Below are 13,894 nucleotides of genomic sequence, written 5' to 3'. Positions count from 1 at the left end.
ACTTTGTGAGCTCATTTATGGTCTTAATTTGTACTCCCCCCGTCCCAAAATATAAGACATTTTTACAAGCTATGCTAGCTTGCAAAAACATCTTATATTATGGGACGTAGGGAGTAGGTTTTATTGTTGTCATGTCCTATAAGATAAAATAGTTCAAGTTACATGTTGTTCTACAATTTCTCATATATAGTTGTCAAATCTCATTGTAAACAATATTTTTTGCCTTCATCTACTTTAGCATAGCCTTACATGTCTTACCCATATTGAAGTATTTTATTAAAAATCCTTTGTGATTTACTTTACATGTGTAAAAGAATTCGAAGCATCTTTATTTTTTTGAACTGTAATGGCACTTCACCTTTTGTCATTTTATTAAATGCCTCAGATGTGAGATTGAGATTTTTGTAGTGAATGGAGCACTAATAAGCAGGTAGGGCTGTGAGGAAGTTAGAAGGAGGTCTGCTCAGGTTCTAGAGAGGAAGGTTGCAAGCAGGGTAAAACAGATAAAAAAAATAAATGACAGGAAAAATGATCAAATGTTTGAATTCATCTAAATTATGAATAATAGGCTTATAGATATAAATTATAATACTCCTGTCAAAATTGGAGTACTAAAATACATGCATCAACATTCTCATGTAAGAACTTGAATAATAAGAAATTAAGTTATTGCCCGCGCAAATTATTGAGACATGCCAAAAGGAACTAACTTCACTAATTTGGTTCAAGTTGTTTTTCTAATTTGTTACAATGTATTCATATGCAAAACAGTAATGGTCAAAGCTTCCCCGCAAAAAAGAAGAGTAATGGTCAAAGCTGCATCTTTTGAGACCATGCATGTTGCATGCCTAGAGCATTATGTTTTAGAATGGGGAAAATAAAGGGGAGGGAGCTATTTTATTGTCTTACTTCGCAACAAGGGTAATTTTTCTTTATTAAACTTCATAAGCAATCGAAGATCTTTATAACAAATAAATCCCAAACATATATTCATATGAGGTTCCATGTTTTTAGGCATGATTATTATATACAAGCACATTGATAGACATTGGAAAAGGAGAATCTTTTGTGCAAAAAGGGAAAATGAGAATCGATTGAATGTCACAAAATAGCAATAATGTTTCACCGCTACAAATTCTAATACTTACATTTTTCGATCAGATGTACTACCTCCGTCTGGGTTATTGATCCCCTTCGTATTTTGTGTCAAATTTTGGTCGTAGATTTGACTAAAAAATATAAGTTGTATGTCACAAAACTTATATTGCTGGATGCATATTAGAAAGAGATATTCAATGATACTATTTTTGGTGTATATAACTTATTTTTTGGTAGTTAAATTAAAGGTCAAAATTTGACCCAAAATGCAAGAAGGGACTAACAACCAGGACGGAGGTAGTAGTAGCAGTAGCACGTTAAGCATTTTGCATCTGAATTGCATTTGGATTACTCGAGTAAATACTTCCTTTTAGTAGGCTTTGAAGCTGATAATGTCAGGGCTAATCAGCAGAGCTCCTGCCAAATTTTTCTTTGAAGTACAGAAGAATATAGTTCGTTACAACCCTACTACTAGCTTATTTGTCTAAAAATTAAAGAAAGGGGAACATTTGAGAGCATAGCCATTCATAATTCAAATCCAGTATTCTGCAAAAAAAAAGGAGTGTAGTGTTTTTGAGCCCTTGCTTAATGGAACTTAACTTCAGTTTCTCACATCAAAGCTATTTGACACTTTCCAGAGCCCCGGGAGTAGCCCAATGCCTGAATCATGTGTTGCAACTTGCAACTTCAAACATCTTCCTCATGCCGCCCTTCAACAGCAACAGATTTAGGAGTTCCAGCTGAATCTTTGAGCTCAGTTACTTTAGAACCACTGCCAAATGTGTCATAACTAGAATCATCATCCAGAGTTTGGGCCTCGGTAACCTCCAGTTCAGAGTTGAGCTCGGATGGCTTCAGCTCCACCTCAACATCTTGAGACATCTTCCCCTTGTCATGGCCAGAGATTAACTGCTCGAAAGCAGAGCCGGCATCTTCGACGGGCTCTGTTTCAAGACCTAGCGTGCCAGAAGCACTCCCTCCTGTACCTTGAGCAAGCTTGTGCTCTGAGCTATGATGCATCTGGTCCTGCACATCTTCGAGTGTATTGAATAGCCTTTTCATCTCTTCAGCTGAGGTCACCTCAATAACATGGAGCCTAGAAGTACCTGCGAACTGCTGGTTTTCTTCTGCAGTTGACAGCTCTCTGGACCCATTTCCAACTGGGACTTCTGAAGTATGCTCATCTGCAGCAAGAAATGCTTCTTCACTTGACTTTTCTTGAACCGGCTCAACATCCCAAGCGTCATATGTCAGTACTTCGTGATTGATTTGTACAAATTGTGAATTTAATTCTTCAACTGAACTCGCTTCAATGGCATGCATCCCGGGGTTTGGACATAACGCCGGGTCACTCGAGTCATCTTCAAGTGTAACTGTCAAAGGTTGCCCCATAACGGGCTCTGAAACGGACTGCACTAGCACTTCCTCCATGCGGCTCCTGAATAACGAGTTAACTTCATCGATGGAATTCGCTTCGACGACATATTGCTCAGAATTATTTACTTTGGATAGACAGCATAGCACTGATTGCTCACCGCCTGCAAGATATTATCAACCTTAGTTGAGCAAAGATTTCCAATAGGAAAAAGTACATTATATTTATTCGTCTGAAAGCCATAACAAATTTACCTGGATGAACTGAAACCTCCGCTTCTGAAGTGCTGGATTCATTTTTCATGGTAGGAAATGAATTTATATCATCACTGGAATCAGCATTGTTATTGCCTTCATGCATCCCGTAATCTCCTTTCAACACACCAGCATCTGAAATTACTGGGCTTAGTATTTTGATCTCTTCACCTAAATGTGCTTCCTGTGAACAAGATAACCTCCCATCATTCCCTTGCTTAGCAGCATCACTGTCCGAGTGACTACCAAGGGCATCTTCTCCACCAATTTCACCTTTCTCCGATTTGAGGCCACTGCGACACGGATTAGCGGAGTGCCGTCCATGGAAGTTTCCATGCTTTCTAAGCTGTGTTGCTGGAGAGTACGAGCGAGGAGTCCAAGTTTCTTCCAATTGACTGTTATGGTCCACAATATGGTCAGAAGGAAGATCAAATAGGCTTCCCATAGGCAGGAGGACAGATGGTGCTGAATCAGGTATCTGGGGTAACTCTATCACTTCCCCTTCCCCTGAGGCATTTGAAGGATCATATGGTTGCCCTCTTGGTGTGGAAATGGAAGGAACCTGGACAAAGAAACGGGATGCCTCCTTCAATTTCTGTGTTGCATCAGCGGTTTGCAAGTCCATTAGCCTCTGATCGAGTTCAAACTTCAGGATATTCTTTGCTCTCTGCAGCTCCATCAGACCATCGGCCCTACCATTCTTTCCTATGACATCCTCCTGATCATTTCCATCATCTTTCTCCTCTTCCTCTCCTTCATCTTCATCGTCCGAGATACTGTCGTCATCGTCATCCTCCTCAAGGTCACTCTCATCGTCATCTGATGAAGAATTCAAGTTGTCCCTGGACCTGGAGGCCAAGGTGGGGTGACCAGTCCCCAAGTCTATCAGTGGGTGCAACTCTTCAAGCATTGGGATTATGTCGGTCATGGATGCATCAGGAGAAGAACTGTCATCAGTAAGATCAGATTCAGAACCATAACAAGGATCCTGCCGGTCAGCAGACTGCCAGCAGGGACTCGTGGGTTCACCAAACTGATAATGATTGTGTACTTCATAGTCACCTCTTTCATTATTGCTGCTCTCAAATTCTTGCAGATCAGACTTCTCGCTGATTTGCTCACCATATCCTTCTCTTCCCATGATGACATTGCTCTGGGCATATTTAGAAGACTCCGTGCTAAGCACAGTATCAGCTGCCAGAAACATGACATTTGTTTCTTCGCAGTGATTGTCATGCGTGTTATTGGCCGGGGCTCTCTCCTCGACATATACTCCTGCACTGCCGGTTCTCTTCTCCAAGCAAGTCTCGATAGTAACACTCTCAACCTCCTCGGTCGAGCAGTCAGCAATGGAATTTTTGGACTCCGGGGTCAAAGTTTGTTGATTATCAGAGTCTCCTTCTGCAGTCACTGAGGGGGTATTTGGTTCACCATAACTCAAAAGGGCTCCGAGAAGAAGTCCGGTTAACAGCAGGAGGGGAGAGGAAGACACTAGGAAAGCAAGTAGAGGAGGGCAAATCCTATGTAGTAGCAGCAACAAGATCCCAGCACCGAGTACCATAGGATAATCACAAGAAGACTGATAAGCAACTGCGAAAGAGGAATGCAATATTCTCTTAGCGTGCAGAACGAGATCGTCTGTGCCGAGATCCTTAGCCATCTGCTTAAATTTGTCCATTAAACGCATTCCTGGCATGATAATAGGAAGCAAGAAGCAGATCATTAGCCTGGGTATAATTCGGGTACTAGTATTATAAAGCATGCGCAGATGAATTGAGCTCATGATCTAGTGAAAATGTTTGTTATCTATCTGTTTCTGATGCAGTGATGCCTATTGTTGAAGAACACTCTGTATACTAGTACACTAACAATGAACGTTGATAAGAAACATCACTTCCAACAAGATGAAATGGGCCACAAATTTTGTGGTGGCCTTTTTGGTGATGAGGCCGACGACGTTCTTCATTAACCAGATGACTTCTACAATCATTTTTTGCTTGCGAACGTCTACAGGTGCCGACCTAAGACAGGAGTAGAAGAAACTCCAGTTTGCGGAACAGACTGGCAGAAATTACACAGAAGGAAACAAAGATCCATCACAGCATAGGCGTAGTGCTTTCACCGAACAATAGCAAACCAGCAACGGCACTCAACGAAACCAGCAGCATGCACAGCACAAGAAGCGTCCCTGGGTGAAGGATGGGCTCTCACCTGCATCGACGTCGACGACGGCGAACAGCAAGAACCAAAATCTCCTAGCGTCACAGGCCCAGATGCATGCAGTGGAGAAATGGTGGCAACCACATGGAACTGGATCGAACAAGTAAAGAAGCGAGACCAAAGCAAGGAAGGAAGCTGCAGTGCGGTGCACTGGGGAGGCTCCTTTTTCCTGTGTCTGGATCCCTTGCTTTGCACTTGCAGCACCACCCTTGACAGACAAAAAATGCTTTGGTCGGCACCAAAAGGGAGCCCTGAGGCATCTCACCCTGTCCTGGAGATCATGGTGTGAGGAGAAAGTTACTCAGGTGCCATCATAACAGTACATGACATGTCCAAATGTACTAGTAGTACAGAGGTTGATCACCTACCTTTGTCCATCATGAAGCAATGCTAGGAGATCTCGGCTTACTTTGTTTTTTGTTTTTATTTCCCCTTCTCTTTATGCTTGGTAGTACAATGATGGAACTGTGAGCTTCTGAAATGGCGGCATGTGCTCAGCGACCTTTTCCTGTGGGGCGAGGGCGTGGCGTGCTGGATGCGTATCATTGCTCTGCTAGATCCACAAACTACAGTGGCATAAATGATATTGAAAAAAGGGTAAAGTTAAGGCCTCCTTTGGTTCATAGGATAGGATTATCATAGGAATAGGAATCTTGTAGGAAATGAGATAACATGTATCTCAAATTCTATGAGTAGGAATAAGAAACAAGATGTCATTTGGTTGACACCAAAGGAATTTTTCCATTGAGTCTAGGCTCTTTTTTATTTTCCTATGAAATATGGAGGATAGGAACCAATCCTATGTAGGAATAGGAATCCATTCCTATGAACCAAAGGGCTCTAAAGGAAAAAATCCAATAAGAATCCTATCCTCTAGAATTCCTATGAAATTCCTCTAAACCAAAGGAGGCCTAAGTGAGAGATGGAGAAAGTAAACTACTCGGCTCCTCCTTTCACTGTTGCCTTTTGTAATTCTCAATCCTGCCAAAGAGTTTCATTCATTTTTTTAAAACGGAGGCAAAAGATTTGCCTCATCTATTAATTAAGATAAGAAGAGAGTTTGTTACAGAAGTCACTCTTACACGGCATGAGTGATTACTCGCATAAAATAATAGCCCCTAATTTCTTTGCACCGGCAGTGACCCAAAGGTTTGCCTCGCAAATGATGAAGTTGAGCAAGATTGTTGGCGGAGCGCTCTTCTGTCAAAAAACACGGGCATTCCTCTCATTCCAAGTGGTCCATGACACGAGTATGGTAAGAGAGGCCATAGCCTTCCTATTGGGGACTCCGGCACCGGTTATATTTGTCCACCGCTCCTCTACCGAATCATGTAGCTGCCAAGTAGCAGTGTCCAAGTGGTGAAGGCCGAATTTCGCGATGACCGAGTTCCATAGCCGAATGGTGTATCGGCATTTGAAGAAGAGATGTGGTCCACTTTCTTGATCTCTCTTGCAGAGAGTGCAAAGCCCGCAGTTTGACCATCCCCGCTTTGCAAGCCTATCGCAGTCCAAATTCTATCTTGGATAGCCAATCAAGCAAAGAATTTAGCCTTTGGCGGCGCCCAAGCCTTCCAAATCATTTGATCCATGGGGGAGACGACCAATCCTAGAAATTGGGCCTTGTAGGCGGAGGCCGCAGAGTAATGCCCGCTTGTCGTGTGCTTCCACACAATGGTGTCTTTGGCATGTCCAACAAGGTGGGCATCAATTAAAAGCGCCCAAAGAGTGAAGAATTGCCGGATGTGTTCAACTGATACGACCGTGGAGGTGTTGATTTTGAGGATCCACGCATTATTTTTTAGAGCCTCGCGCACCTTCCAATTCTTCCTCGAGGAGGCCTCAAAAATGAGAGGAGCGACATCCTTGGGCTTGCCTCCATGAAGCCAAGGGGAATCCCAAAAAGGTGTTTTAGCACCATTCCCCATGGTGATGGTTGTGGATGCATAGAAGAAGTCAAGGTCCTCCTCGTCACATGGGTTTCCCAATCCGACCCACATCTTGTGAGGCGCCGTCCATTCAAACCATGGCCACCTCAAACGCAAGGCCCTCGCAAATTTGTCAGTGTTGAGGACCCCTAGACCACCATATTCATGCGGCCGACAGACAATCTCCCAATTCACCTTGCACTTGGCACCCGTCGTCTTGTCCGATCCGGACCAAAGGAAGGCTCGCTCGAGTTTGTTAATGCTTTGAAGAATGCTCGGCGGTACGACCAATGGCGTGATGAAGTAGATCGCTTGAGAGGTGATGACGGACTTGACAAGGGCAGTGCGTCCACTGGTGGTGATATTTTGTCCATCATAGGTAACCAGCTTGCCCGCAACCTTGTCCACAAGGAATTGCCAATCCACCAACTTAAGCTTCCAAACGGATAGAGGAAGGCCCAAATATCTTAAGGGGAAGGACGCCCTTTTCGCCGGCAAGCTTTGAAGGATGTGCTCTAGATTAAGGTGATTGCATCGAATGGCCACAACAGAGCTCTTTTGGAAATTGGTGCATAGCCCGGTGACCTCCCCGAATCCGCTCAAGATGGCTGAGAGGTTGTCAATATCATTTTTAATTGGGGCCATGAAAATGGCTGCATCATCTGCATAGAGTGAAGTTCTCACCATGACCCCTCTCCCCCGCACCTTGTGAAGTAGCCCTTTTCTGGTTGCCAACTCAAGCAGTTGTTGGAGTGCATCAATTGCAATGACGAAAAGGAGCGGGGATAGGGGATCCCCTTGCCGAAGGCCCCGACCATGCTTGATGGGGTGGCCGGCCACACCATTCAGTAGGATCCTCGAGGATGATGTGCAAAGAAGAGCCGCAATCCAATCTCGAAACTTGGGGGGGAGGGAGGGAACCCCTTCGCCGTAGGAGATCAAGGATGTATTCCCATCTAACTGAGTCGAAGGCCTTGCGGATGTCAAGCTTGAACAACAGAGACGGGGGCCACCCCACCATTCAGTAGGATCCTCGAGGATGATGTGCAAAGAAGAGCCGCAATCCAATCTCGAAACTTGGGGGGGAAACCCCTTCGCCGTAGGAGATCAAGGATGTATTCCCATCTAACTGAGTCGAAGGCCTTGCGGATGTCAAGCTTGAACAACAGAGACGGGGTCTTGCATTTGTGTAGTCTACGGGCCAGGTTGCGAACACAAAAAATTGTCGTGTATGCTTCTGCGCTTGATGAATGCGCTTTGGGCGTTGGAGACCAGCTTTTCCATGTGCGGAGCAAGACGGGTTGAGAGGATTTTTACGATAATCTTAGCAATGGCATGAATGAGACTGATGGGCCTATAGTCTGCAATCCCCTCGGCGCCTTCATATATTTTTGAATTCCAGGATTTGTTCATCTGCATCAATAAGAAAATATTCTGAGTTCAGCATGCATACGCAAGAACGCATTCGGTACAGAAGAGCACCAGGCTACACAACATCAATCACTTCAACAAAGTCTCAGGAAAATTCTTCGAGGCCTGGAAGAGGAACGGAAGGTATCAAGTCTTTTTCTCTTAGTAACAGCTCTGACCTTTGAGTACTATCAAAAAATGGATGCAAGTCCATAACGCTTGGAAAACAAGCAACCACAGCTCTGGTAACAAGCAGTGAGATTTCCTGCACTACAACTCATTTATCATCATCCATCTATTTCCTGTACACATCCAAGTGACAACATTTTACACGGAGAAAGCAATTACGCGTTTACATCAACATGTCAGCAAAGGGAGACCTGAGCTCATTTCCGTCCAGGGAAAGGAAAGGTGCTCGCTAAAAACAGCACCAGGTTACACTAGGACTCAGCCATAAGCAAGCAATATATATCCCTCAGAAATTCAAAACTGTGTTTCTTTGGGTTAAATCAATCAGAAATGTATTGTTGTGACTGGACAATGGTTGTTAGCTGCTTCAGGTTAGCTAGTACATGTCTTGGGCCAAGACTCTCAGCGCCAATGTGGTTCAGAAGTTGTTCGACATCCTGTCAGGAAACATAACGGGAAGGTTAAACGTCTAAGCAGAATTAATGGTAAACGGGTGGAAGTAAACACTACACATCAAGTTCTTTCTGATAACCAACTATTTCAGGGACATATAATTACTCAAATACAAATACGGATAAAAATGTGTACCAACTATACAATTGAACTACAGTTTATATTCCAAAAACCTAGAGGATTCACTGTTACTCACTGGTTGCCATTAAATTTCCATGCATTACTAAACTCCATGTTTATGATTTTCTACACAGCTTCCCAACTCACAAGTAGTTGAAAATAGCCAACATTTTCATGAGATGCCACTTTTGCTACTTCCACAAAGCTCTGTTAAACTCATTTAAGGTTGACCTTTTTGTCATATCCTGATCCATATCTAGCTATCTACCCACTCTCCCACTCAAGTATAAAACCATGACTATGGTCTGCTTACATTAAGATTCTAAATCACCTATTTGATGCTAAGAGCCTAGCAGATAGATGTAGTCAGGTCATTCTCTTGAATCATATTTCATTCGTAAGATCAGCAACTCTAAACTAATAATGCCTACTTTGCATTACTTAAATGCAAAAGCTTGACCAACCTTGTTTAACAAGAATACAGCATATGCTGATCTTGTCGTTTCTTGTCCTTCAAAAAACAGAGGGAATTCCATTGTCCTCATGCTTGTGCTCGAAGGGGTAGAAGAACTTACTCCTGGGGCTATAGATGGGTCAACTGAAGGGGCATGATCAACAATATACGAATGTGAACCTCCCAACCGTAGTGGATATCGAAGAGGAACATCAAGATATGATGCAATAAGGGAGACCGCCTATGAGTCAAAAACAAATAAATATAGATTCAGCAGCACAAACGGAGAAAGGCCGGCGTACTTAGAGTCCATGAATGAAAACTTCGTGTCATTTCTATCACCGCGAAACACAAATTGACAAACTAGTTATATGTCGATCTGATATAAATATCTCATCATTCTACAACAGAATATTAACTCATACAGTATAAATTTTCAAACTCCTATAGAAAGGATTAGAAGCAAACTAGAATGAATGAAGTCAAATCCTACTCATTAATTATTTATCAAGATTTAAATACATACATGTGCAACATATCCAAGAAGAGTAGCAGACTTTTGAATCTCTGTCTTGTCACTGAAGTAGCTGGTCTTTTTTATAGAAAGCTTTGATAACTGTAGTCCCAAAATGGCCAAAGGTGCCTGTCCGTTTTGGGAACCATTGGGCAACAGTGCTTCACCAACTCCTGAAATTTTTCGGTAGATTTAACAACTGTGACAACAAACTTTAAAATTACAGTCCCAGAACTCATGATTCATTCTATTTTCTTAAGAGGGAAATGAAACCAGTGTATCTCATTCTTTAATAAAAATTGTCAATTTCATCATAATAGCTATGAAATGCCAATTTCATAAGAATGGCTACTTAAATGAAAATGTTACATGATGACAGGAGTCATGCTGCATAGCATGAACATAACTATTGAATAGGAGAAATAATCGTAAGTCCTTAAAGTGCATCGATGCTGTACTGTATGAGACAATTCCAAATCTAGAATTGCAGAATAATGCAAAAGGAGTAAGAAGCTAAATGGCTGGGAAGATCTGTGTACAACCACTATGCAAATAAGTGTGGCTACCAAGCATCAGCGTTGAATATTTATTGCATAAATGAATAAACTTATTAATCCACCCACAAATAAGTTCATGCAAGCATCAGTAGCAAGAACTGCAGCAAGACAAATATGCACGCTGTATGGTTCTGCTAGACCAGTATTATGCTTGTGACTAGTGAAAACATATGCATGGAATTTTAGTATTTCAGAGAGCTGGTATGCAGAATTGGTGACTCATGAAGGTCGTAACAGGATGAGTGGCATACCTGTTCTAGTGATACTAGAGTTTAATCCAGGCTTTACAATTGGAGATTGCTCATTCAAGGGCCTCACAGGATATATCTGAGCAACTTGTCCTATCATGTATTGTTGTCTCATCCGTAACATTCGTTCCAGACCTTTAAGACGACCATGGCCACGTTCCCCAGACAGCAATTTACAAGGTTCCTATAACCACCATCACCCATACAAAAATGTTCGAGTGAGATTTGTGGAATAGAAGAGTAACATCATATCCAGTTTTGAAGCTTAGAAAACGTTCTTTCTAGAATCCCCATCATGAAAATCTATTTACACCAGATATCTAATTAAGAGAAGAATATGTTCAAGTAAAGAAATACGCGACGTCAAAATTTGGTCTACGAACATACAGGCCACAATGCACTGCGTCTTTATGTAGCCTTTGAATTCAATACTGATAGATTTATTATCGGAATTTACAAGAAGAGCGCCGATAAAGGGCCATGAAACTTCTATACAACCCCCACACGAAAAAAGCAGCAGGAAATGCTTTTCGGTAGAAAATTCCATGCGCAAGACTTGTATGGCTTCTTAACAGGGGGTAAAAGAAAACAATGCAACCATTTCTCGATCGCGCACATACAACTGAATACCTGTAATTTACTTTGTGCTGCGCCAACAGTTTTGTCTGCTACTGTCAGCGTCCTGATCTTGACGCAAAGCTGCTCCCTTCGATCCTCAACATTTGCAGACACTTCCTTCGTTTGCATCCTCAATTCCCCCATAAAATCAGCATGAGATTGCAATCTCTGCCTCATCTCAGCCAACTCATTATCCTGCTGAAGAACTGCCTTTCTTGCCTGCCCGTCAACATATTTCGAAGTACAAATTAAACATCCAGAATAACTCATGATGTACTTTGCAACAAACCTAATTTCATAAAACCAACGAGATGCATTGGCAAATACAGTAATAGTAGCACGACGAACTTTCACAAGTCAAAAGCAATGAAAGGCCCCTTTTGGTTAAAACGTTTATAGGGCATCTAGTATCTCCGAATAAAATCTGATCACCAGACCGAGGACACACTAGTCACTAGGTATAAATACTAAAAACAGGAGTGATCAGCGGAATGAAATGTTGCTTGCAAACTGAAGAATGTGTAAAGACTGGACGCCCTCTGATGGAAGTAAACCTAATTCGGGAGCAAAGCAAAGCACGCCGAAGATCCGGTGTGCGAATTGCAGAAAGGATCTCATCATTTCACTAAGGATGAAGCAAGGAGTGACCCTAGGCAGATCGGGCAATAATTAACTAATCAATTACCTCGAGCGCGGACTCGAGGCGCGCGGCGAGGCCGGCCTTGCGGTCCCTGGCGGCGGCGAGCGCGGCGGACAGGCTCCAGAGGCGCGCGAGCTCCTGCTGAAGCTCCTCCCAGCCGACGACCTTGGGCGCGTCGGCACCCAGCACCTCGCTCCCCGGCACGACCACCCACGTGCTGCCGGTGCTGCTGTCGCGCTCCTCCTCCTCCTCCTCTTCCTCCTCCTCTGGCGGGGACGGGTCAGCGCTGGCAGACGAGGGGCCCGGGTCCATGGCCCGGGATCATAGGTAGAAGCTGGTCGGGATTCCTCTAGGGTTTGGAGATTTGGCGCTTCTTCCTCTTCTTCTCCGAGAGATCCTGCTCGGTTTTTTTTCCTCGATCGAGTTTCTAGTCTGAGTGCAACGAAGGGTCAGCGGAGGAGAATGGCGTGGTTCGTAGCGACGAGGAGGAACAAATCAGGCCCACCTCCATCTTGGGCTTGAGACAGTTTTTTCATTTTCTTGTGTATGTAAAACCGGAAATACCGCTCAAAAAAATGTAAACCGGAAATCACCGGTTAGGGTACCATAGTTCAAAAAACACTAAGGGCTTGTTCGGTTGAGGTGGATTTGAAGGGGATTGAGGGGGAATTAATCCCCTGCAAACCAAAATCCCTGCAAATCCCCTCCAATCCACCTGGGGTTGGGATTAACCGAACAAAGCCTAAGAAGGTGTTTGTTTCGTCAGTTTTTGGCCGGGACCTGATTACAGCGATATCCATTATCGTTACGTGTGTTTGGTTTGAGTCGGGCTGGAATCACAAACCGCGTAATCAGTTACTGCGCTATACAAAAACGATTACGCCCACACCTGGCCGTTAAGCGATCCCATCCCCGATCCACCTTTCTCGCCCACGTCTGTTTTCTCTTCTTCCTCAAACATCTTTTGCGTCTGCCTCGCACGAGCCACCATGGACACCGCCATCGGAGCACCGCAGCCGGAGCACCGCAGCCGCCGTTGTCGCCGTACCACCAGGGTTGTCGTCCACCGCCGCGGCCGCGTCCGCTGCAGCCGTAACACCATGGCTGCCGTCCACTACCGCGGCCGCCTCCGTTGCCGCCGTACCACCACGGCCGTCTCCATTGCCGTTGTGCCGCCGGCCACCGCAGCAAATCTGTCCTCAAACCACGCGTGCAACGTCCTCAGGTCTTGGTCGTGGAGCAAGAGAATCACGCAGGGGCAACCCTAATCGCAGTTTTCTTTTCTCATCTCTTTGTTACCGTTACCTGAGTGAGTGAACCAAATAAACCAGCAACAGTCCCATTACAGCCACAAATGCGGGGTAACCTCATCACGTTACCATTTACGTTAATGGAGCCCCAACCAAAGACCTCCTAAGTTAGGGTGAGATTACTATTTTTTTAAACAGTACAATCATAGACGTTCATATACACTTATACCCTTATAAACACACACACGCATACTGAGCATCTCCAAGATACTGAGTCAACACAACATCTTAAGATTACTAAACAACTCCTTTAGTGACTAGTGACGCAACACATCTGAGAATTTTGATGGATTTTTTGAATGATGGAAGGTTGCTCCGAAATTATGTATTGCTCTCACCAACATGTTTCTCTCATCGAAATGTTCAAGGCTAAATCCTATGTTAATAGGTTTTGAAGATTTTTTTTCTATGCGTAACTTTGTACTCCATAAAAAAACAAATTTGAGTGTCCCATGTAAACATACTTGTAGTTTATGCGATAACACATTTTATGCTCCATTGCGGGGATA

The 13,894-nt window shown here is 43.7% G+C and overlaps 2 protein-coding genes across 2 annotated transcripts; both read right to left on the bottom strand.

The window, feature by feature from the left end:
• Positions 1-1,491: 1,491 nt before the first annotated feature.
• Positions 1,492-5,164, bottom strand: LOC125508650 (uncharacterized). Its single transcript, XM_048673412.2, has 3 exons — positions 4,939-5,164; positions 2,728-4,416; positions 1,492-2,636 (listed from the first exon to the last, which is right to left on the bottom strand). The coding sequence occupies exons 2-3, from the start codon at positions 4,412-4,414 to the stop codon at positions 1,786-1,788; spliced, it is 2,538 nt and encodes an 845-aa protein (XP_048529369.1). The 5' UTR covers positions 4,415-4,416; positions 4,939-5,164; the 3' UTR covers positions 1,492-1,785.
• Positions 5,165-8,523: 3,359 nt separating this feature from the next.
• Positions 8,524-12,546, bottom strand: LOC125508649 (UV radiation resistance-associated protein). Its single transcript, XM_048673411.2, has 6 exons — positions 12,121-12,546; positions 11,448-11,654; positions 10,821-11,001; positions 10,025-10,185; positions 9,509-9,739; positions 8,524-8,908 (listed from the first exon to the last, which is right to left on the bottom strand). Exons 1-6 carry the CDS (start codon positions 12,385-12,387, stop codon positions 8,792-8,794), a joined length of 1,164 nt encoding a protein of 387 aa, XP_048529368.1. The 5' UTR covers positions 12,388-12,546; the 3' UTR covers positions 8,524-8,791.
• Between the last annotated feature and the right edge of the window lie 1,348 nt (positions 12,547-13,894).

Source organism: Triticum urartu, chromosome 5A, assembly GCF_056163025.1.
Source record: "Triticum urartu cultivar PI428250 chromosome 5A, HENAU_Tu73, whole genome shotgun sequence".
NCBI lineage: Eukaryota > Viridiplantae > Streptophyta > Magnoliopsida > Poales > Poaceae > Triticum > Triticum urartu.
Note: the sequence above shows the minus strand (reverse complement) of the source record. Positions and strands in the feature narration are given on the sequence as shown.

Excerpts from the sequence above, each read along its gene's own strand:
- LOC125508650 (XM_048673412.2), bottom strand. The coding sequence starts at position 4,414 with ATGCGTTTAATGGACAAATTTAAGCAGATGGCTAAGGATCTCGGCACA. Across the intron at positions 2,637-2,727 it reads GGAGGTTTCAGTTCATCCAG|GCGGTGAGCAATCAGTGCTA; the intron begins GTAAATTTGTTA and ends AATATCTTGCAG.
- LOC125508649 (XM_048673411.2), bottom strand. The coding sequence starts at position 12,387 with ATGGACCCGGGCCCCTCGTCTGCCAGCGCTGACCCGTCCCCGCCAGAG. Across the intron at positions 10,186-10,820 it reads CTCTAGTATCACTAGAACAG|GAGTTGGTGAAGCACTGTTG; the intron begins GTATGCCACTCA and ends GAAAAATTTCAG. Across the intron at positions 8,909-9,508 it reads CTGTATTCTTGTTAAACAAG|GATGTCGAACAACTTCTGAA; the intron begins GTTGGTCAAGCT and ends GTTTCCTGACAG.